The following is a 23,761-nucleotide window of genomic DNA, read 5'->3' on the forward strand; positions in this document are numbered from 1 at the left end:
CAGCAAGTTCATTGAACAGAAAATGCAGATTTATCATAAGAGCAAATATGTTTGCTAATTCACATTATATTGCTTTCTGCATAACAACAGGGGTGGGATAAATAAAGTTTATATTCAACTAAAAATGTCCACCCAGTAGAATATTTTAGTTTTAATGTAGTTTGCTCACATATTGGCATCTATGTCCTAGGGATTCCATTTGGAAAAACCTATCACTAGGGCCGTGGATACAGATATGCCACTAAATACACACAATCAGAAATTCTGTCAGCAAAAGTCGGATGTGAGCTTTTGGACAGAAATTACGACCGTGTGTATGCTCCATTGGACTTTTGCTGGCAGAATTCCAGCCAGAAAAAGATTGGGAGCAGGTTGTCTATTTTTCGGTCTGAAAAAGTTCTGATCGGAAATTCCGATCGTCTATACAAATTCTGATGTGCAAAATTCCTACGCGTGCTCGGAAACAATTTGACGCATGTCAACTTCATTCTCTTGGCTTGTCGTAGTGTTGTACGTCACTGTGTTCTTGAGGGTTGAAAGTTCAGGGTACTTTCGTGTGACCGTGTGTATGCAATTCAAGCTTGAGTGGAATTCCATCAGAAAAACCATCCAAGTTTTTTCGACAGAAAATCCGCTCATGTGTACAGGGCATTACAGTAAATAGAACTATCTTGCACCAGAGTCTACACAAAGACCTGTGAAACTGTATTTAAAAATGTGCCCCTGGAAGACGTTATCTTTGACGAAACGGCGTAGGGAGGAGTGGCGTATTGACGTCACCGCGTTCCACGCTGAACCCGGAAGCGACGGGCAGCGTTTATGAAGCCGGCCGGCAAATTTTTTTGTAATACAGCGAATTGTTATTCCTATTGGATGTAAGTGCAATCTTTTTATACATATATTAAACGTAAGAATTTATTACACTATGGCGACCTTTCTTGTCTCTGTATGTGACGGGCAATGAGTGGTGTGGCCGTAGGACCTTTCCAAACAACTGAGATTCATCCTCCCGGTGGTTTGTGTGCAGAAGGAGTAGTCTTTTGTGGTCGCCATATCTGGTCTCTGTGATGGGACCAGTCTAGCTGGTAAGCGGCATTAATATCGGTGGTGGAATTCTGTCTCTGTATCTTGGAGGACACCTTTTCTTTACTGGTGTAGTGTGTTGCACGGGGAGACTACAATCAAAAAAGAATATATATACTTTTTTTCATACGATATGGATTTTTTTTGTGTGTAGATGGTGATACGGACTAAGTTTTGCATATACACATTTTTTGAATTATATATTGTTATAATATGGTATAATTTTTATGTTTCACAAATATCAATTTTAGCGCAGCTTTTTGTTAAATAATTAGTATTTAAAAATGTATTTGGTTATGGAATTTTTTTTTTATTGTTTTTTCTGGTTCAAATATTTTATTGAGGTTTACCAATGTGTAAATTGTTGTACATTTGTCAAGCTAGTCAAAAAAAGCACACCAGAGAGGTTCATATTATATACTATTAGCCAATGATGCATTGTAAAGAACAGTTGAAAAAAAAATGTTACAATAGTAGGGTCCCATGCCTTGCCATGTGGATTTAGGCAGTACAGTTTAATAGGGCAGGCCTCTGAGGACAGGCAGGGGAGATAACAAAGCAGGCATAGTGCAAAGAAGGAAAAAAAAGGAGTCCCCTACAAAGGGACTCTATCTGGGCAGTAAGTTAAGACATCAGCAGTAAGATATCAAAATCGGGGGGTAGAAAATGGGGGTTATGGTTTAACTAACACATAACTTAATATTTTGATCTACACAAAGTCCAGTTTAAGAGTAATATTCCCTATTTTTAAAGAATAACTTCACTTTTTTTTTAATGAAAAAAACAAAACTTTTTAGCAGATTCTTACCTTTTGCTGCCTTGAGGAAATAGGTGTTTATTTCACCATATCCTTTGGATACTGATTCTGAATGGTAGGGACTGATTTATTATAATCAAAACCTGCAGTGCCTTAATCCCTTTAGAAGTGAATTTACTCTTGGAGAGTATCTCTTCAAAAATGAAATTCCCATAGCAAAGGGTGCCTAAAATTTGAATTCTGGGTAATCAGTGAGCCAATCACAAAGTAAGAAGTTACATTTATAGGGATGTTTTGTACTGAAGCAACTGACATTTTACTCCCTAGGTTCTCTGCTAAAATATATATAGTGTTTGGGGGTTCCAAGTAATTTTCTAGCAAAAACTATTGATTTTAACTTAAGAAACAAGTGTCAGAAAAAGATTTAGACTTTAAGTGATTAAACTTCCTGCATTTACAGGTTGTTAAAAACTTGGAAGACTGCAAGGATTTTTTCTTTACACAAAAGTTTATCCCTTTGATCTAGGAAGGAAGAGTTACTTACAATGTTTCATGTTAAAAACTTGACAGACTGCCCAGATGTTTTCTTTTGACAGCTGAGTGAGCAGATAAGTCTCTCCACTTGTTATATGAAAGAATCAGTAAACTCTGCAATAGAGATCGTCAGGGGGGTGAATCAAGATCACAATTTTTTAACGATTAATTGTGAAGCTCTACAATGTAATACTATTAGCAGAAGTGTCCTTGTATAGCATTCTTTGGGCAAGTCTCTTTATCATTCTTGCTTATAATGACTTTTGTGGTAAAATGTCACATTGTATTGCCTTTCTACATCCCGGAATGTCTTCAATGGCTATATGTGCGATAATGCTTTTCTAAACATGTACATTTCACAACCTTATCGCCTGTGCTTGTTTAGTAAAGAATACTTATGTATTTGGTAATACTGTATTCTTGTGTTTACATATGAAAACTATCTTGGATTCTTTGCAATCCTTACAATTAGGAGTTCTGGGTTGTGCAGTCTGCCATATAAAGCAGATACTTCTCATAGTAGGCAGGGTTCGCTGGAATCTAGGACATATCCCCTGTACTAGAAGACTGTTATTTTCAGAAGAGTGCAAGTCTATTGATCTGCTGCAATACTTAGCTGTAACTTACTGGAGTCACGCTAGGATTTTTATGCTTGGAAGACAGCCCATATAGTCATAAATCCTCCATTTATTTTTATCAAAGTATTTCTGCTTGTAAGTCACATGTCAACACCCACGGATGATATGTGATCTTTTGTAAGGTGAATGTCTGTTATGGAGTTGTACCAGTGCAAATGTCTATGCCATAAACACCGTATAATTGATGTTTTTTTTGGTTGTATAATAACAATATGAAGGTTTTATTTTTATTTTATTTTTTTATACACTGTTTAGAGGATTTGTGTGCTTCTTATTCCCATCCATCATCAGTGCATGTTTTATAAATATCTTCACCAGGGACGTGCGGTGAGGTCAGTGGCTGGTGAGTCACTGGCTAGTATCAGAGCCAGATACACACAGGTTACATAGAGTGAGAGCAATAATTCTGGCTTTAGACCTCCTCTGTAACTCTAAACATGTAACCTGTAAAAAAATTTCAAGCGTCGCCTATGGACATTTTTAAGTACTGAAGTTTGGTGCCATTCCATGAGTGTGCTCAATTTTAAAGAATGACATGTTATGTATATATTTACTTGGAGTAACATCATCTTTCGCATTATACAAAAAAATCGGGTTATCTTTAGTGTTTTTTATACTCACGAAACAGAACAAACAGAAAAATTGCTGCACAAATACTGTTTACCATAAAAAGTTGCAACAACCACCATTTTATTCCCTAGGGTTTCTGCTAAAGCAATATTATATATATATATATATATATATATATATATATATATATATATATATATATATATATAATGTATATATAATGTTTGAGGGTTCTGAGTAATTTTCTAGCAACAAAATGATGATTATTACATGAAGGAGAGAAGTGTCAGAATTTGCCTGGGTGGCAAGGGGTTAATTACCATAAGTAATATACAAATAATTATTACATATTGTTTTTATAGTAATTTACTATATTTTCAAAAACTGTACACAGGCAGGTGGATTAATGAACAAAGTACTGAAGTTTAGAGGTTATAACTTTAAAACAGTAATTTTACAGTAAATAGATAAGTAATAAATTATTATCTTGTAACATATAGCATAATAATATATGATTTAACTTGATTATAACTACTTTTTTTCAACAGTAGCAGATTCTCATTCTTCCTCTTAACTGTGTGAGATTGCTTTTCATGTTTAAGATCCAATTCACTAAATCTGTTGTATTTTGTTTACAGTGAATTTCTCCCTTTTCTTGTTTTTAAAATACCTCTTGTCAATTATTGGCTTCCCTGAAGAAGCCTCTGTGTAGGCGAAACATGTCGGGATTCCATCAGAACAGCCAAGAATTCTTTTATTTGAATTAATTGACGGACTGTGGTCATTTGTAATGTATTTGAATGTATTAGTATTGTTATTTGCGATTTCAAAATTTAGATTTCATTATCTCCTCCTTCTTTTTATTATTACAATTAATAAAATATTTTTCTATTTTTATATCAAATAATTTCTTTATTCTAAAAGCACCGCAATAATCCCACCCATTTCTTTCTCTTTCCATGTTTTTTCCTTGTTGTTAAGAGGACTGGGCTGGAAGGCAGCATTTGTCTTTTAGACACATGCCCCCTCTATGACACTGCAGTGAGAGGCGTGCCTCCACTGCAGAATTTTTATTAGACAGCTGGGGCTAATGGTACTTTACCATAGGTCCAAGACTCCAAGCTGTCCGTTGAGCTCAGTGCCTCTGACAAGAAGTGAGGAGAGGCACTGTGCTCTCAACATCTGCCTGCTGCAAACAGAGTGTGACAGCCTGTATTTAAATTGCCTGCTCTGTATGTAGCTTCTGACAGGCTTCACAAGAAGCCCCAGATCTCTGGAACTATAGGCCGTAGGAGCCCCAATTTTTTCCAGTGGTGGGGTAGGACTTGGGCTACCTACCCTCAAATTTGGGGTCTCTGTGACCTCAGTCTACGACCCTCGAAGCTTGTTTTTCTTTTTTTTTAATGTTCATGGCAGTTGAGGCTCTGCCTCCCCTGACTGATTGTCCCCGATCTTCACATATGTTCAGGTAGATTGTCTCAGCAATGTGATATAAAGCAGCCTATTCTAAAAACAGAATATCCAAAAATGTCTAAATGAAATACAGTATTCTGTTCCTCAGCACCTAAAGCCTGGAAAGCTCTAATAATAAACGCTCTATTTTTTTGTGAAGGTTCAGGGCTTGCCTACACTAGTCCCACTCTGTTTGACCCACCACTGGTTTGTCAGCAGCATCTAAAAATCAATGTAGCAATGTAGAAAAGGAGCAAGTCAGCCTAAAACTTTTTTCAAGAAAGTCAACATTTGGGTCGGCACTCTGTTGGGTTTTTGAGGTTCCAGAGTGCCTGATGAAAGGCATATACACATATGATGGGGCCTACACATGATTTGTGCTGTATTTGGATACTGTTTTTTCCAGATGATGTTTGAGTGGCTGCAATTGGTTACAGCACATCTCTTCTGTTCTGTTTATGTAGACTTTGGCCTATAGTTGGAGGGTGATAATAACAGAGGTGTGCTATAACCAATTGCAACCACTCAAACATCACTTACTTCAACACTTGTAGAACTGGATTGCCATGAATTACATGTTTTCTATGCTTCAAAATAAAACCTTTCTGTTCAGTTTTCTGGCATTTTGATAGATCAGAGCAAGGATTTACTAGAATATGAAACATTATCACTTTGGCTACAGTGTGAATTTTTTTTAGTTTCTAGTTTTTAGTAGTGTTGCTCTGGATATAGCATTTCTTTTATGCCTATTTAATTTGTAAATCTGTCTCTGCCCAGGATTTTCAAATCTTTGTTCTAATGAATGATAGGCACTGGCAGTGTGTTACTAATAATTGTTTTTGGCAGTGTATTACTAATAATTGTTTTTTTTCCCTGCTGTTTCATGTGCATTTTATTTATTGTCTATGGCTTATGTTAAAGTTGTATTATTCTTTTTTCCTCAGGTACCATTATTATGTCAGAAGATTTGCGAGATGCCTTAGATAACATGTATGATGCCAGAATCCCAAAGCTCTGGTATAAGATTTCCTGGGATTCTGCCACCTTAGGTTTTTGGTTTACAGAACTGCTGGAAAGAAATATGCAGTTCAGGAGCTGGCTGTTGGATGGGCGCCCCAATCAGTTCTGGATGACTGGATTCTTTAATCCACAGGTACTGTATTTACTGCTTTTAAATTATAGCATTTAAATAAGCCATAATGAGGGTTATTTACTAAAGGCAAATCCACTTTGCACTGCAAGTGCATTTGAAAGTGCACTGAAAGTGCATTTGGAATTAAAGTTGCTGCAGATCCGAGGGGGGCATGCAAGGAAAATAAAAAAACAGCATTTTAGCTTGCACATAATTGGATGATAACATCAGCAGAGCTTCCACTCATTTCAGATCTACCCCTAAGCCCTTGTACACACGATTGGACATTCCGACCACAAAATCCGTCTGATTTTTTCCGACAGATTTTGTACGAAACTGGTGTTGCATACACACTGTCGGACAAAGTTGTCGGAAAATCCGATCGTTCGGGAACGTGATGACGTTCGTTCATTACAACAGGACTACGTTCAGGCTAGTAGCCAATAGCTTTGGTCTCGTAATTTGATCTGAGCACGCGTGGCACTTTGTCCGATCGGAATTCTCTACAAACGGTCGGACAAAGTCTGATCGGTTCATGTTGTCGGAAAATTTTATATCCAGCTCTCAAACCTTGTTGGTTGGACATTCCGACGGAAAAAGTCCGATGGAGCCCACACACAGTCGGATTATCCGACAACATGGTCCTATCGGACATTTTCCTTCGGAATGTCCGACCGTGTGTACAAGGGCTTAGATTTAGAGCGACTGCACTTCCAGTGCAAATTGGATTTGCCTTTCGTAAATAACCCCGAAAATGTCTGAAACTTTTGGACATTTTTTTCTGTGAGTATTTTTACTCTGTAACAAACGATTGACATGATTATATCAAATAATGAGTGTTCTTTATAGTGCCACAGTGTTTCTATGACAATTTATAAAACACCTCCAAAAAAAATTTTATACTGTGGAATTCATTTTATGTCTTAACCATTTCCCATACATCTCAGTCTGCTTTTTGATCAGTATGTTAAAATGCAATTGTTTCATCATATTCTTTTTCCCCTAAACAGGGATTTCTGACAGCCATGAGACAAGAAACAACACGCATGAATTTATCAAAAGGCTGGGCCTTAGACAGTGTCATTTTACATAATGATGTCACCAGAATGATGAAAGAAGATGTCAATGCCCCTCCTCCAGCTGATATTGGTGGAGTCTACATATACGGATTGTTTCTTGATGGTGCTGGCTGGGATCGTAGAAACACAAAGCTTATGGAAGCTCAGCCAAAGGTACGGCAATGCAGTGTGTATGTATGGTGGAGGGAGGAAGATATGGTTAAAATATTGCAGTTACAGAGGTACAGGAGATGAGGTAGGCTCATATCTGGGCATCAAGGCAGAAGCATATTGAAAAAGGTAAAGTTAAAGTAGGACTATTGGCAAAACTTTTTTTTCACTTTGGATAGAGCAAGAAATGGTAGTAACCCCTGTCAGATTTTTTATTTTTTTTGCCATCTGTGTCGATTTGCTGAGATTTTCCTTCACTTCCTGTCCCATAGCCAAACAGGAAGTGAAAGGAAATCCCTGCAAATTAAGGGTATTTCTTGGGGACCCCCCAGTTCACCAGAACTAATGTCCCCATTGGAAGATTTCCCCTCTTACTTTTCTGGGGACAACTCAATATTTAGGATTTTCATTTACTTTCATTTTCAATGTTAATGGTAAACAAGACAAATAGAAAGAGTAAATCTCCCTAACAGGGACACGGGCAGCAATTAAAACGGACAGGTGTTCCAATCCCTCTCTACTCTATCCAAAACTATCTCTATCCAAAAGTGGCTTTTAGTTATACTTTAATAGAGCAAATATAAAATTGGGAATATAGAAACACTTTAAATGGGTATATATATTGATGAAATTTGTGTAAAATGTTTTTGTCTTATTCCTCCTAAGACAAGGGAAGTTTACCACATTCTGTATGGACTTCCTAGCACATAAACTGTTTTCCATTTTTTTTATAGTTTGATACACTTAGCAAAATGCCTGTTTATTGATTGTGTAACTATGGAAACAGAGTTAAAGTTATTGTAAACTCACTTATCAGATGCTGGGGTAACCAACACTTTAATGCCCTGTACACGCGGTCAGACATTCCGACCACAAAATCTGTCTGATTTTTTTCTGACGGATTTTGGCCGAAACTTGTCTTGCATACACACAGTCGCACAAAGTTGTCGGAAAATCCAATAGTTCCAAAATCCAATTGAACAAGGAAACGTACAAAACGTACGACGGGACTACGTAGAGGCCAGTAGCCAATAGTTTTCGTCTCTAATTTTTTTCTGAGCATGCATGGCACTTTGTGCGTTGAAATTCTCTACACACGATTGGAAAAAGTCAGATCGGATTTTGTTGTCGGAAAATTTTAGAACCAGCTCTCAAACTTTTGAGACAAAACAGAAACAGAAAAAGTCTGACAAAAAAAGCCCACACGTGGTCAGATTTTCCAACAACATGATCCGATCGCACATTTTCCGTCAGAAAATCCGACAGCGTGTATGGGGCATAAGGCAAATTATGGTTTGGTAACTGCAGATATTGACTTCAGTAGCCTATGTAAAATCAGACAGTTAAAACTGGTCATTTCTACTCACCCAATAAAGCAATGGAAAGAATAGTAAGCATGGGCAAAATGCAGCAACTCATAACAACCAGTCAGGAATCCAATATTAATTGATTTGGCTGAAACCTAATTTGTAGTTTCATTTTACAATTCTGTTTGCACTGCTTTATTGTTTAAAATAAATGATTTAATTTGCACCATCTTCTATCCTTGTACTCATACAGGTGTAATTCTGTGCCATGGTTAGAATTACTATGACAGATTTTCTTTTACTCAATAGAGTCTTGCAGTTTGAAATATTTTACATCCCTTTCTCAGATGCGCCTTACGCTCAGGAGCCTGACCCCCTCTGTTTTCATGCAGGAATACGTTGACAACATGTCTCTGGGGAGTCATTTCAAGGGATTTTTATTCAGCCAGTACCCAGCAATGTGCTGGTCCCTGCAGACCTTGATGGCTATATAAAGGTCTCCAGAGACCAAGGCAGGCTTGTGCTGGGTGAATAAAATCTTCTGGACGCCACTCTGGAGTCTTGCCGTCTCCTGACTCCTTTTTATGTATCTTTCTTACTGCCCTCTAGTCAATCTTACTGTGGAGCTTGTAAATGTAAACCCGTCATGTTGTGGGGTTTAGAAAGTCCCTGGTATGCCACAGTCATTATTATATCAAGATATAGCTTCTACATAATGCCATTCATTTTAAAGTGAAAAAGTAATAAAGACTGCACATAGAGCAAAATTAACTTTTCTGGTAGCATGTGTATTATTAAGAACATTTCCTGGGGCAAATCAAAATTTTCTGTTTACATAAATATAAAGCGTCAAAGCCCATATTAGAAGAAAAAGTAATGAAGACTACAAATAGAGCAAAAGGAACTTTTTCATGCGGCATGGGACATTTCCTGAGGCCAATCTTTAAGGCTTTGAGCTGCTTCTGGAATGAAGACTTTTGGCACTGCCACAGATTTCATTCCTGGGAATGTAAAAACGTTATCATGTGGTAACAGCAGTGTACTTTTTTTTTAAATAACACATACATCCAGGTCGACATGCTTGTGTGGTATGTGAATTTACATAAAACCATAAACTTTTCAGGGAGGCACATTATAAAAACAAATGTTGGCTTGGAACAACTGATGTGAATACACAATCACCTAGATCAGTGATTCTCAACCAGGGTTTGTCCAGAGGTGTCTAGGGGTTCCTTCAGCATTGGGCAATTTCTGCCTCTCGGATAAGTTCCCACCAACACCATTGATCTTTTTAGCTATCTGTAAGGAGGTACTGTATTTATTGGCGTATAACACTCACCTTTTCACCATGAAAATTGGGTGCAAATAGCGTGTGCGTGTTATACGCCAATACTTCAATTTTAGCTGCCTTATTTAAAATTTACGTTTTTTCCTGAAACTTCCCTCTTAAAATGAATGTGCGTGTTATACACCTGTGCGTGTTATATGCCAATAAATAAAGTAATTCTTCCCAATGACCACAAGTGTAAGGACCAATCTTCTCACTGACCATCACACTAATGCAGTGGTCATCAACCCTGTCCTCAGGGCCCACTAACAGGCCAGGTTTTATGTATTACCTTGGGGAGATGCAGACTAGAATACTGCAATCACTGAACAGCAAATTATATCACCTGTGATGTATTTCAGTTATCTTGCAAACCTGGCCTGTTATTGGGCCCAGAGGACAGGGTTGATGACCACTGCACTAATGTATCATGAGTTGTAGATTTCTAATTTTTAGCAGGGGTTCCCCGAGACCAGAGAACTATTTTAAGGGTTCCTCCATGTTGAAAAGGTTGAGAAAGGCTGACCTAGATGATTTATCACTTCAGTTCTTAGCCCTTGTACACACGGTCGGACATTCTGACAACTAAATCCGTTGGATTTTGTCTGACGGATTTTGTCCGATGGATTTTGTCCGAAACTGTTGCATACACATGGTCGGACAAAGTTGTCGGAAAATCCGATCGTTCAGAACGTGGTGATGTTATTTCGTTACGATGGGACTATGTTCAGGCTAGTAGCCAATAGCTTTAGTCTAGGAATTTGATGTGAGCATGCGTGGCACCGATCGGAATTCTCTACACACAATCGGACAAAGTCCGATCAGATCATGTTGTCGGAAAGTTTTATAGCCCTGCTCTAAAACTTTGGTTGGATATTTCGACGGAAACAGCCCGATGGAGCCCACACACGGTCGGATTATCCGACAACGCGGTCCCATCGTGCATTTTCCGTCGGAATGTCCGACCGTGTGTACAAGGGCTAACACCTGTAAAAACCCTCTGTGGACCAGAGCAATGTTTATATTTCTGCTAATACATAATAGATTTTTAGGACAAACAAGGCTTTCTTTTTAATGCAATCCATAGATAAAAAAATTTTTTTACAAAACAAAGCTAAAAAAAACTCTTTTTCTACTTTGATCTGTGTTTGTTATAAAACTACTTACTTAGATACAAAACTTTACAGTTTGTTCTGTAACTTGTCTAATTTAAAATTATGCTAAAATCATTATTCTGGTAAAAAAAAGAATTTCAACATTATTTCCAAATTAAATAACGTTTTTTTTTTTGTTTGTTTTTTTAACTGTTGTGCTTTTTTTTTAATGCAGCACAAAAAATTTATAAATGAAACAAAGAAATAAAAACAAGTTGAATTATAATGGTTAGAAAATAAAAATCAACAAAAAGAATAATCAGAAAAGTTTTAGCTTGGGAAAAGTGTTAGGGGTGGAATAAATTGGAACAAATGTAATATAAAACGTTTTACTTCACTATTTGTCAGGTTGCGTTCAGTTCAGATTGAATCTTTTTCGTTACCCTCAGACAAATGAAACAAATGAGAGTAAATATAAATATAACAATTTTATTTTGTATCTCTCTATCTCATGCCTGAACAGTGTTTATAAACATTGATAGCAGCAGCTGTAATAGCTACTGTATTTACACAGTAACTCCTGGCTGTCGTTTTGACATCTGGGAATTTTTGGCAGATGCAGTGGAGGGTAGTGGCATGGGGGTAGAAGAACAGGGCTTGAGTAGTTTGTTCACACTCTGCGTACTTCAATTGGGTTTTATTGGAATTTTGTAGTACACCCAATGTTCATGTCCTATTTCAATTAAGTTTTTTTGACATGTGTAGGAAGCTCAATGTCCACAACTGGTTAAATATAACAACATTTGTAAATCACAACCTCCAATTAAAATAACATTCCTTTTAATATTATGAGAAGAAACATTAAAATATTTCTTGTTGGTTTACTCATGCAAGGTCATCGATCAAACTAAAGCAGACAATAGTAGGACTTTGTATCATAGAGTTAACCACTTCAGCCCCAGAAGAATTTACCCCCTTCCTGACCAGAGCACTTTTTTACGATACGGCACTGTGTCGCTTTAACTGACAATTGCACGGTCATGCGACGTGACTTCCAAACAAAATTGATGTCCTTTTTTTTTACCACAAATAGAGCTTTCTTTTGGTGGTATTTGATCACCTCTGTGGTTTTTATTTTTTGCGCTATGAACAAAATAGCGAAAATTTTGAAATAAATTCATTATTTTCTACTTTTTGCTATAATAAATATCCCCCAAAAATATTTTTATTTTTTTCCTCAGTTTAGGTGTATACGTATTCTTCTACATATTTTTGGTAAAAATAAATAGCAATAAGCATTTATTGATCGGTTTATGCAAAATCTATAACATCTACAAAATAGGGGATAGTTTTATGGCATTTTTATTGAAAAAAAGTAATGTTTACTAGTAACTAGCTGATCACCGCCATTTACTAGTAATGGTGGCGATCAGCGATTTTTATCGTGACTGCAACATTATGGCGGACATATTTTTGGGACCATTGGCATTAATACAGCGATCAATACTAAAAAAATTGCATTGATTACTGTAAAAATGTGACTGGCAATGAAGGGGTTAACCACTAGGTGGTGCTATAGGGGTTAAGTGTGTCCTAGGGAGTGATTCCAACTGTGGGCGGGAGTGGCTGTGCGTGACACGTCACCGATCAGCATTCCCGATTACAGGGAGAACTGATCAGTGACAGTGTCAATAGGCAGAACGGGGATATGCTTGTTTACATTAGCTTCCTCACTGTGAGATGATCACGGGTATCCCAGCGGACATCGGGTCTGAGGGATCCGCGATCGTGGTCATGGAGCTCCCGGCGGGAGCATGCCCACAAGCCGTCTCTTAAAGGGCAACATACAGGTACGTTAATCTGCATGTACGTGCCCTTCTGCCACAGTATATCTGCGTGAGGCGGTCGGGAAGCGGTTAAAGCGGGAGTCCGCCATTTTTTTTTTTAAAGTCAGCAGCTACAAATACTGCAGCTGCTGACTTTTAAAATAATGACACTTACCCGCCCAGCGTGCCCGCGATGTCGGCACCCGAAGCCGATCTCTCGTTCGTCTCTTGGGTGCTGCCGCCGCCATCTTAGGTATGGGAATCAGGAAGTGGAGCCTTGCGGCTTCATTTCCCGGTTCCCTACTGCACATGCGCGAGTCGCGCTGCGCAATAAGGATGGTCCCTGCTGTCTCTGGGATCTGTGTGTTTCCCAGCAGACAGCGGGGGACCTTCGGAAAGGGGTGTACCTTCTGCAGATATCTATGCCGGAAGTGGGTGCAGATAGCTGTACTGTACAGGTATCTGCACCCCCCTCCCCCCTGAAAGGTGCCAATTGTGGCGCCGGAGGGGGGGAGGGTTCCAATGAGCGGAAGCTCCACTTTAGGGTGGACCTCCATTTAATTCTGTAAAAGAAGGGTAATTTGAAAGCACTATTCAAGCTGCATCAGTGTCCATATCTACAGTAGAGACTCATTTTATATTCTTCTTGCTTACAATTAGGCTACCATCAACATTCTTTACCGGGATAAAAGATTCAGACACTTAAAGCGGAGTTCCACCCATTTAAAAGTCAGCAGCTACAAAAAGTGTAGCTGCTGACATTTAATAATCAGACACTTACCTTTTCCATGGTCCAGCAATGAGGGCGTATGAAGCCCCGCTCCTCTCCCCCTCCTCTCCGCAGTGTCGGCATTCTAACTGTGGGCACCCATTGGTCACGTGTGAGCCACGCTGTGTGCTGTGAATGGCTATGTGCTGTGTGCTTCTGGGACCTGTGACGTGTCCCAGAAGATTGCAGGGAGGGAGGGGGGAGGTGATCTTCCGCCAGGGGAGGAAGTGGGAGCTGGGTGCCTCTAAAAACGGGGTACCTGCTCCCCCCCAAAAAAAGGACATGACATATATGGCATGTCAGGGGGTCACCAAGGCTTTAAGTGTAAGTTCCATTTTTGGGTAGAACTCAACATTAATCCTCTCTAGAGTTGCATGTGTGGCTAAGAACAATTTTCCCTGTACAATGGCCAAATCTGTTAGCCCTTGTACACACGGTCGGAGATTCCGACGGAATGTGTCCTATCGGACCGTTTTGTCGGATAATCCGACTGTGTGTGGTCTCCATCGGACTGTTTCCGTCGGAGTATACGACGGACCAAGTTTTCCGACAAAATGCTCCGATCGGACATACTCCGATCATGTGTAGCCTACTCCGACGGACAAAGTGCCACGCATGCTCAGTTCAAATTCCTAGACCAAAGCTATTGGCTACTAGCCTGAACATAGTCCCGTCGTAACGAAATAACGTCATCACGTTATGTACAATCGGATTTTCCGACAACTTTGTCCGACCGTGTGTATGCAACTGTTTCGGACAAAATCCGTCTGACAAAATCCAACGTATTTGGTTGTCAGAATGTCCGACCGTGTGTACAAGGGCTTACAGATTGGGTTACTTGCTGCTGAGAAGATAAAGCCTGACACAATCTTCAGATGTATGGACAGCGTAATAGTTCCTTAAAAGTAGTGGATCTGACAGTATTACCAGTCATTATATGTTGCAAAAATAATTTTGCCTTATTGGTCTCAGTCATTGACATTTTGAAAATGCTTGTTGCCTTTCCCAATAATTTGCCATATAACTGTTCTAGGTCAGTGAATCAAAATGCATTAAATTCAGAGGATCAAAATTAGAGACACACAATTGACATTCACCACAATGGCAGCCTCTAAAGCCGACCATAGACTGTTTGAATTTCCGCCGGTTCAGCAGGGACCAACGAAGATTCTAACCATGTATTGGCAGGCTGAATGTACCCAAGTTGATTGATCGATCAACTTGAGTACAACCAGTCTGTCAGAATTTAACATGCAATTATTGCTATTTTAGCCTCTAGCAGTAATCAATAAATTCTCCCGGCAAAGCCAGGAGAACACAATGTCCCAGTGAGAGAGATTCCCCAATTAACACTGCGCTAATGGGGGGAATCATTAGTTGCAGGAAAGAAAACCGCTCCATCTACGCCCTACTTAACTTCTCATGGGTTTCTTTTAAAGCTTTTTATGGCCCTGTGCTGCCAGGATTCTCTTCCACAGTTACAACAGCTGTGTATGACATTGAAGTGGATGTTTGTGGGGAAGGAGGTATACTAGCTAGGTATACTAGGTTTTCAAGTTTGCTGGTGTTGTGTGATATATTGTCCAGTCAGGCTGAAGTCTAATTTGTCCATGCCAGTTCAGAATACAGGGGCTATTTTAATGGATGTGAATTTTTTGTGGAGTATAAATGTTCTGAAGGTAGAGTATGCAGATGGTGGCAATATAGTATTTACATGTTCATCATTAGTATATAATTTAAGCAACAGTTCTTTTTAGTCATTTGACTTTTGTTTTAAATTTTTATTTGACAAGCCAAAAGTAGTTTTACTGGTTTATACATTTTAACTTGGACACAAGACTTCAAAGCTAGGTTTGTCACCTGCAAAATTCAGAACATCTCTAATACCTGAAAATCAGTTAACAGAGTATTAGCAAAATGTCATACTGCAGAGCTTACCGTATATACTCGAGTATAGGCCGACCCGAATATAAGCCGAGGCCCCCAATTTACCCCCAAAAAAACTGGCAAACTTATTGACTCGTGTATAAGCCGAGGGTAAGACATGCCTGTCCATCCCTGTGTGTGTGTCCGTCCATCCCTGTGTGTCCGTCCATCCCTGTGTGTCCGTCCATCCCTGTGTGTCCGTCCATCCATCCCTGTGTGTGTGTGTGTGTCCATCCATCCATCCATCCATCCCTGTGTGTGTGTGTCTCCATCCCTGTGTGTGTGTGTCTCCATCCATCCATCCATCCCTGTGTGTGTGTGTCTCCATCCATCCATCCATCCCTGTGTGTGTGTGTATCCATCTGTGTGTGTGTGTGTGTGTGTGTGTGTGTGTGTGTGTGTGTGTCCAGCCTACCTGTGTCCTGAGCCTTTGTCCCGAGCCTCCGTCCCGTGCCGAGCCTCCTTGCCTCCGTGCCTCGCCGCCGTGCCTCGCCGCCATGCCATGCCTTGCCTCCGGTCCCGTCCCGTCCCGTCCCGTGCCGTGCCGTCCTGTGCCTTGCCTCCGTCCCGTGCCCTCTTCGTTCGTCGGCGCCTCGGCGGCCATTGTCAAATTCAAAAGCTGCGCCGCCGCCTTCGCCTGTGATAGGCGGAACACTGAATTTCCCAGCAGCCTGTGTTCCGCCTATCACAGACGTCGTATCATCCTCGTCCGTAGTACGAGGATGATACGAAGTCCGTGATAGGCGGAACACAGGCTGCTGGGAAATTCAGTGTTCCGCCTATCACAGGCGAAGGGGGAGCCGGAGGCGCGGCTTTTGAATCAGAATGGCCGCTGTCTGTCTGCTCGACACGCTGATCGAGCGGGCAGACAGCGATGACTCGAGTATAAGCCGAGGGGGGCACTTTCAGCCTCAAAAAAGAGGCTGAAAATCTCGGCTTATACTCGAGTATATACGGTAAGCCTGCTTATGATTCACTACATTTGGCAAGCGTGTGTTAAACTTAGAAGCGGTTGTAACAGCTGTTCATGAATTGATATTTAAACTCCAATCTTATTTCAGAGAACTATGTTTGATATTGTGCCCAAGCACACTGGAGTTTTTTGTATTGAAAAAACCTGCAGAATAGTAGTTACCATCTATTTTTGTGTAATATCTATACATAATATAGTACAACAATTTCAAATTGGTGTCAAATCATATTTGTGTTCAGCACTTCATTTTGTATGCCTAAGCCCTTGTACACATGGTCGTAGAATCCATCAGAATGTGTCCTATCAGACCGTTTTGTCGGATAATCCGACTGTGTGTGGTATGCATCGGACTGTTTCCGTCGGACCAAATTTTCCAACTTGCTGGAAATATTTTCCGACAAACTGGTCCGATCGGACATACTCCCATCATGTGTAGAGAATTCCGATTGGACCAAGTGCCATGCATGCTCAGATCAAATTCCTACCTCAAAGCTATTGGTTTCTAGCCTGAACGTAGTCCCATCGTAACGAAATTACGTCATCACGTTCTGAACGATCGGATTTTTCAACAACTTTGTCCGACCGTGTGTATGCAACAGTTTCGGACAAGATCTGTCGGACAAAATCCGATGGCCAAAATCCGACGGGTTTGGTTGTCGGAATCTCCGACCGTGTGTACAAGGGCTTAGATGTTCACGATTAACAAGGAAAAATTCTTAGTACGGTACAGTGCCTTGCAAAATTATTCATCCTCTTGCCATCTTTTTGTGTTTTGTTGCCTCACAAACTGGAATTAACATGGATTGTTTGAGGATTTGCATCATTTAATTTACAGAACATGCCCACAACTTTGAAGATTTTTTTTTATTATTATTGTGAAGCAAACAACAAATAGGACAAAATAAAAGTTAATGTGCATAACTATTCATAATAATTTTTGCCCATTCCTCCTTGCAAAACTGTTCCAACTCCTTCAAGTTGGATGGTTTGCGCTTGTGAACAGCAATCTTAAGTCTGACCACAGATTTTCTATTGGATTGAGGTCTGGGCCTTGACTAGACCATTCCAACATATTTACATGTTTCCCCTTAAACCACTCAAGTGTTGCTTTAGCAGTTTGTTTGGGGTCATTGTCCTACTGGAAGGTGAACCTCCGTCCTAGCCTCAAATCACACACACAGTGGTACAGGTTTTGCTCAAGAATATCCCTGTATTTAGCACCATCCATCTTTCCCTCAACTCTGACCAGTTTCCCAGTCCCGAATGCTGAAAAACACCCCCACAGCATGATGCTGCCACCACTATGTTTCACTGTGGGGATGGTGTTCTTTGGGTGATGTGTTGGGTTTGCACCAGACATAGCATTTTCTTTGATGGCCAAAAAGTCAAATTTTAGTCTCATCAAACCAGAGCACCTTCCTCCATACATTGTGGGAGTCTCCCACATGCCTTTTCGCAAACGCAAAATGTGCTATTTTGTGTTTTGATGAAAGTAATGGCTTTCCTCTGGCCACTCTGCCATAAAGCACAAATCTGTGGAGCATACAGCTTATTGTCGTCCTTTGTACATATACTACAGTCTCTGCTGTGGAACTCTGCAGCTCCTCCAGGGTCACCCTAGGGCTCTGTGCTGCCTCTCTGATTATTGCCCTCCTTGCCTGGTCCATGAGGTTTGATGTGTGTCTGTCTCGTGGCGGGTTTGCTGTTGTGCCATGTTCTTTCTATTTGGTTATGATAGATTTAATGGTGCTCCTAGGGATCCTTAAAGATTTTGATATTTTTTTATAACCTAACCCTGACTTGTACTTCTCAACAACATTGTCCCTTACTTGTTTGGAGAGTTACTTGGTCTTCATGGCAGTGTTTGGTTAGTGGTGCCTCTTACTTAGGTGTTGCAGCCTCTTACTTAGGTGTGTATATGTAATGACAGATCATGTGACACTTAGATTGCACACAGGTGGACATCATTTCACTAATTATGTGAATTGTGAAGGTAATTGTTTGCACCAGAGCTTTTTAAGGGCTTCATAGCAAAGGGGCGAATACATACGCACATGCCAATTATCAGTTTTTTATTTCTGAAAAATATTTTTATGTATATATTTTTCTAATTTTTCTTCACCAACTTAGACTATTGTGTTCTGATCCATCACATATAATTCAGATTAAAAAAACATTGAACTAAAGGCTGTAATGTAACAGAATAGGTAAAAAGCTAAGGGGGGAGGGGGGTGAATACTTTTGCAAGGCACTGTATGTTAAATGGGTTTATCGGTGCCCATTGATCAGAGGGCCTTGTTTGTGAAATTTTACAATCTAAAAGGGAGGGTCAAGTAATACAAAAGGTAAAAGCTGTGAGGGATGAGCTGACAGGGGAAGTAAAAGCACAGGTTATTAGGTGAAGTTGGGGTAGGCCTCCCTGAAGAGAAGATTTTTTTAGGGATCACCTTAAGGTGGACACAGTAGGAAGTAGCCAGATACAGTTAGGGCCATAAATATTTGGACAGTGACACAAGTTTTGTTATTTTAGCTGTTTACAAAAACCTGTTCAGAAATACAATTATATATATAATATGGGCTGAAAGTGCACACTCCCAGCTGCAATATGAGAGTTTCCACATCCAAATCGGAGAAAGGGTTTAGGAATCATAGCTCTGTAATGCATAGCCTCCTCTTTTTCAAGGGACCAAAAGTAATTGGACAATGGACTCTAAGGGCTGCAATTAACTCTGAAGGCGTCTCCCTCGTTAACCTGTAATCAATGAAGTAGTTAAAAGGTCTGGGGTTGATTCCAGGTGTGTGGTTTTGCATTTGGAAGCTGTTGCTGTGACCAGACAACATGCGGTCAAAGGAACTCTCAATTGAGGTGAAGCAGAACATCCTGAGGCTGAAAAAAAAGAAAAAATCCATCAGAGAGATAGCAGACATGCTTGGAGTAGCAAAATCAACAGTCGGGTACATTCTGAGAAAAAAGGAATTGACTGGTGAGCTTGGGAACTCAAAAAGGGCTGGGCGTCCACGGAAGACAACAGTGGTGGATGATCGCCGCATACTTTCTTTGGTGAAGAAGAACCCGTTCACAACATCAACTGAAGTCCAGAACACTCTCAGGGAAGTAGGTGTATCTGTCTCTAAGTCAACAGTAAAGAGAAGACTCCATGAAAGTAAATACAAAGGGTTCACATGTAGATGCAAACCATTCATCAATTCCAAAAATAGACAGGCCAGAGTTAAATTTGCCCAAAAACACCTCAAGAAGCCAGCTCAGTTCTGGAAAAGTATTCTATGGACAGATGAGACAAAGATCAACCTGTACCAGAATGATGGGAAGAAAAAAGTTTGGAGAAGAAAGGGAACGGCACATGATCCAAGGCACACCACATCCTCTGTAAAACATGGTGGAGGCAACGTGATGGCATGGGCATGCATGGCTTTCAATGGCACTGGGTCACTTGTGTTTATTGATGACATAACAGCAGACAAGAGTAGCCGGATGAATTCTGAAGTGTACCGGGATATACTTTCAGCCCAGATTCAGCCAAATGGTGCAAAGTTGATCGGATGGCGCTTCATAGTACAGATGGACAATGACCCCAAGCATACAGCCAAAGCTACCCAGGAGTTCATGAGTGCAAAAAAGTGGAACATTCTGCAATGGCCAAGTCAATCACCAGATCTTAACCCAATTGAGCATGCATTTCACTTGCTCAAATCCAGACTTAAGACGGAAAGACCCACAAACAAGCAAGACCTGAAGGCTGCGGCTGGAAAGGCCTGGCAAAGCATTAAGAAGGAGGAAACCCAGCGTTTGGTGATGTCCATGGGTTCCAGACTTAAGGCAGTGATTGCCTCCAAAGGATTTGCAACAAAATATTGAATAAATAAATATTTTGTTTGGGTTATGTTTATTTGTCCAATTACTTTTGAGCTCCTAAAATGTGGAGTGTTTGTAAAGAAATGTGTACAATTCCTAAATTTTCTATCAGGTATTTTTGTTCAACCCTTCAAATTAAACGTTACAATCTGCACTTGAATTCTGTTGTAGAGGTTTCATTTCAAATCCAATGCGGTGGCATGCAGAGCCCAACTTGTGAAAATTGTGTCACTGTCCAAATATTTATGGCCCTAACTGTATATTAGGGTAAGGAGATTCTGGAAAAAATCCTGAAGTCAAGCATGGGAGGAGGTGACCAGGGAGCTAGTGAGCAGGATGACTTGGGAGGAGCGAAGAAGACAGTTTGGTTAATATTTTGAGACAAAGAATGGTAATGTACTTTAGGGCAGAGTTGTGGATTTATTGTATGTTGCTAGTATTTCAAATTTTATTTATTGGAATTTGAAGTGTGGAAGCAAGTAGAGGGATTGGCAAAGAGGGGTGGCAGACACTGAACGGTTGGTAAGGTGGATGATTCTGGAAGCAACATTAATGATGGACTGAAATATGATAGCCTATGTAATAGTAGGCCAGTGAGGAGGGGGTTGCAACAGTTGAGGCAAGAGATAACCAGTAGACATGTGCATTCATTTTCGTCCAAATGCACTTTCGTCCGAATTTCGGGTATTGCAGAATCCGAAAACCAAAAGATCCCACAGTTTGATATAGATAGAAAATTCGACATGACGCTGACAATAGCGATCTGTGTCTATCGAACCTGTGGTTGAATGTGCCTAGCCTTAGCTCTATTAGTCCAAGATTATTCTACATAGAGAGAAAAGACTCAATTATACTCACATTATAGAGACAATAGCAAAAAAGATGGAATGTGCCTAACCTAACTCTGTTAGTCCAAGATTATTCAACATGAAGATTCCATTAAGCAGTCGCCGGGAGCGGACATTTATGGTCAAATGCTCCGCCCACAGGGTATAGAAGAATTCGAATGTTGGTTGACTAATAATTAATAAATATTATTACTAGTGTCATACAACAATAGAATTATACTCTACTCTATTATTATAGCTTATAGGTGGTACATTCAACCGGAAATGTACAATTGCGGCGTCGTACAGTTTAGCTGCTCCAACGAATCTTCTTAAAACATTCAACAGACATCATAAGCCTTCAATGACAGATTCGACCTTAATTATTTCGGATTTTCGGACAAATGCATTTTTTAACGAAACAAAATAAATAAAAACGAATTTTGCGAATTTGTGAATATTTCAGTGTGCACATGTCTAATAACCAGGGAATGAATTAGTAGCTTTGTGGTGTTGTTAGTTAAGAGGGGGCATATTTGAAGATGTTTCAGAGGTTAAGGTGGCGAGATTTGGATGTGGGGCTGAAATAAGAGGTCAGAGTCCAGGATTACACCCAGAACCCTGGCATGGGGGTGACTGATAGCTGTGTCATTGAGCTTGATGAAGAAGTCAGGGGAAGGGGCACAGTGAGAGCAAATATGGGTTGTATGTCATTTTATGTATTTCTAAAATTATATATAAAATAGCTTGTTTTATACGTCTTTACATTGAGCTGACCTCCTATCCTAATCTGTCTTTACTGATAGTAAGGCCGCGTACACACGCGCGGACTGTTCGCCCAACCTTGTCCGCTGAACAGTGTTTGGGCGGACAGTCCGCTCGTGTGTGGGGCTTCAGCGGACAGTTTCAGCGGACAGTTGGCCGAACAAGGTCTTACGGAAATTCCGAAAAACTGTCCGCTGAAACAAGGTTTCAGCGGACTGTTCGCTCGTGTGTAGGCTTGTTCGGCCAACTAAGTCTCGCGCATGCTCAGAAAGGATTTCCACGTCGGAAGGTTGCATTGCAGTGTATAGGACGTCGTATTTTTCGTCCCGTCGTACGTGCCGTTCACGTCATCGCGCACGGTTTCAGCAAACTGTTCGTCCGTCGTGTGTGGCCATGTCCGTCCATGCTAAGTTTGAGCGGACTGTTTGCCGAAACTGTTGGACGGACAAAGTTGGGCGAACAGTCCGCGCGTGTGTACGCGGCCTTAGTTGGTAAAAGTTTAATACTTTTGCAACTTTACAGTGAAGAATGTTTAGTTACCTACCTATCTTGATAATAGAATGCATGAACCTAAGCCTACCCCAGGCCAATACTAAACGACATTATAAATACATATGTTGGATGTTACATATACTGTATTCCTGCTATTGTTCTGTAGCAGTAATACATAAACTTTGAGATAGCCCTTGGCTCTGCAGCTGAAAATAGAATTACTACTTTGAGATCATGCTGTGTAAATGTACAGGTTTGGAATCACAATGTTCCTACTTTAAATCTAGAAAAATGTAAATCAGCTAAATGCATTCATCTATTTGTGAATATCATTTATGTCTGTTGTATATAAAACAGTTAGTCTAGTAAGTTTTACTTGCAATCTTTATTATTAAACATCTCCTAAGTATACTACATGAGTTTGACATCTGTGACTAGAGAGCTAAGTCCCACTCACTATCCACTGAGATGGCCATTATTGTCACTGAGGTTAAACCCAATAGATTGTGAGATGGGGCTTAGTTCTGGGGTACAGCAAAGCCACAATATCAGAGATCTAAGTACAAAGTACCCTCAGGATCAAAGAAAATGATTGAAGAGCGTTTTCTGCATACTAAAGGTCATAGCAAACAGCTGAGTTTATGTGATGAGTCTATGCAACTTGAAAAACACTCCAAAGACATGATGGTAGGTTAATTGGCTTCTGTCCAAAAATCTGCCCTAGTATATGAACCTTGGATTGTGGGCTCTTTGGGTGTGGGGACCAGTGTGTGTGTGTGTGTGGTGCGCTGTGTAAATTGACAGTAATATATGAGTACCTTAAATGAATAATATATAATGGAGGAGCATCTTGATGAGACACAATGTGCAGGGATAGGGGCAATTGTGGACACTCACTACACGTGCAAACTACAAGTGCAAAGTGCGCTTGAAATTGCACTGAAACTTCACTTGGAAGTGCAGTCGCTGTAGATCCATGGGGGACATGCAAGGGAAATAAAAAAAACAGCATTTTAGCTTGCACATGATTGGATAATAAAATCAGCAGAGCTTCCAATCATTTCCAATCATTTCAGATGTATCCCTCAGATTTACAGCGATTGCACTTCCTAGTGCACTTTCAGTGCAATTTCAAGTGCACTTTGCAATTGTAGTTTGTACATGTAGTGCAAAGTAGATTTGCCTT

The 23,761-nt window shown here is 40.2% G+C and overlaps 1 protein-coding gene and 1 long non-coding RNA gene across 3 annotated transcripts in view; one reads left to right on the forward strand and one right to left on the reverse strand.

Annotated features, from left to right (window-relative positions):
- Positions 1 to 23,761, forward strand: part of LOC143996736 (dynein axonemal heavy chain 5-like) — a 638,308-nt gene that overhangs the window by 609,239 nt on the left and 5,308 nt on the right. For both annotated transcript variants that reach the window (XM_077491993.1, XM_077491994.1), the window contains exons 75-76: positions 5,979 to 6,187; positions 7,177 to 7,398. In XM_077491993.1, coding sequence (XP_077348119.1) covers positions 5,979 to 6,187; positions 7,177 to 7,398 — 431 coding nt within the window. The remainder of the gene's footprint in view (positions 1 to 5,978; positions 6,188 to 7,176; positions 7,399 to 23,761) is intronic.
- LOC143996740 (uncharacterized) overlaps positions 1 to 23,761 on the reverse strand; it is a 40,349-nt gene that overhangs the window by 11,183 nt on the left and 5,405 nt on the right. The gene's annotated exons all lie outside the window — the stretch shown is intronic.

The sequence above is a fragment of the Lithobates pipiens genome, unplaced genomic scaffold (assembly GCF_037356315.1).
Source record: "Lithobates pipiens isolate NorthernLeopardFrog02 unplaced genomic scaffold, aLitPip1_a1.2 Scaffold_19, whole genome shotgun sequence".
NCBI lineage: Eukaryota > Metazoa > Chordata > Amphibia > Anura > Ranidae > Lithobates > Lithobates pipiens.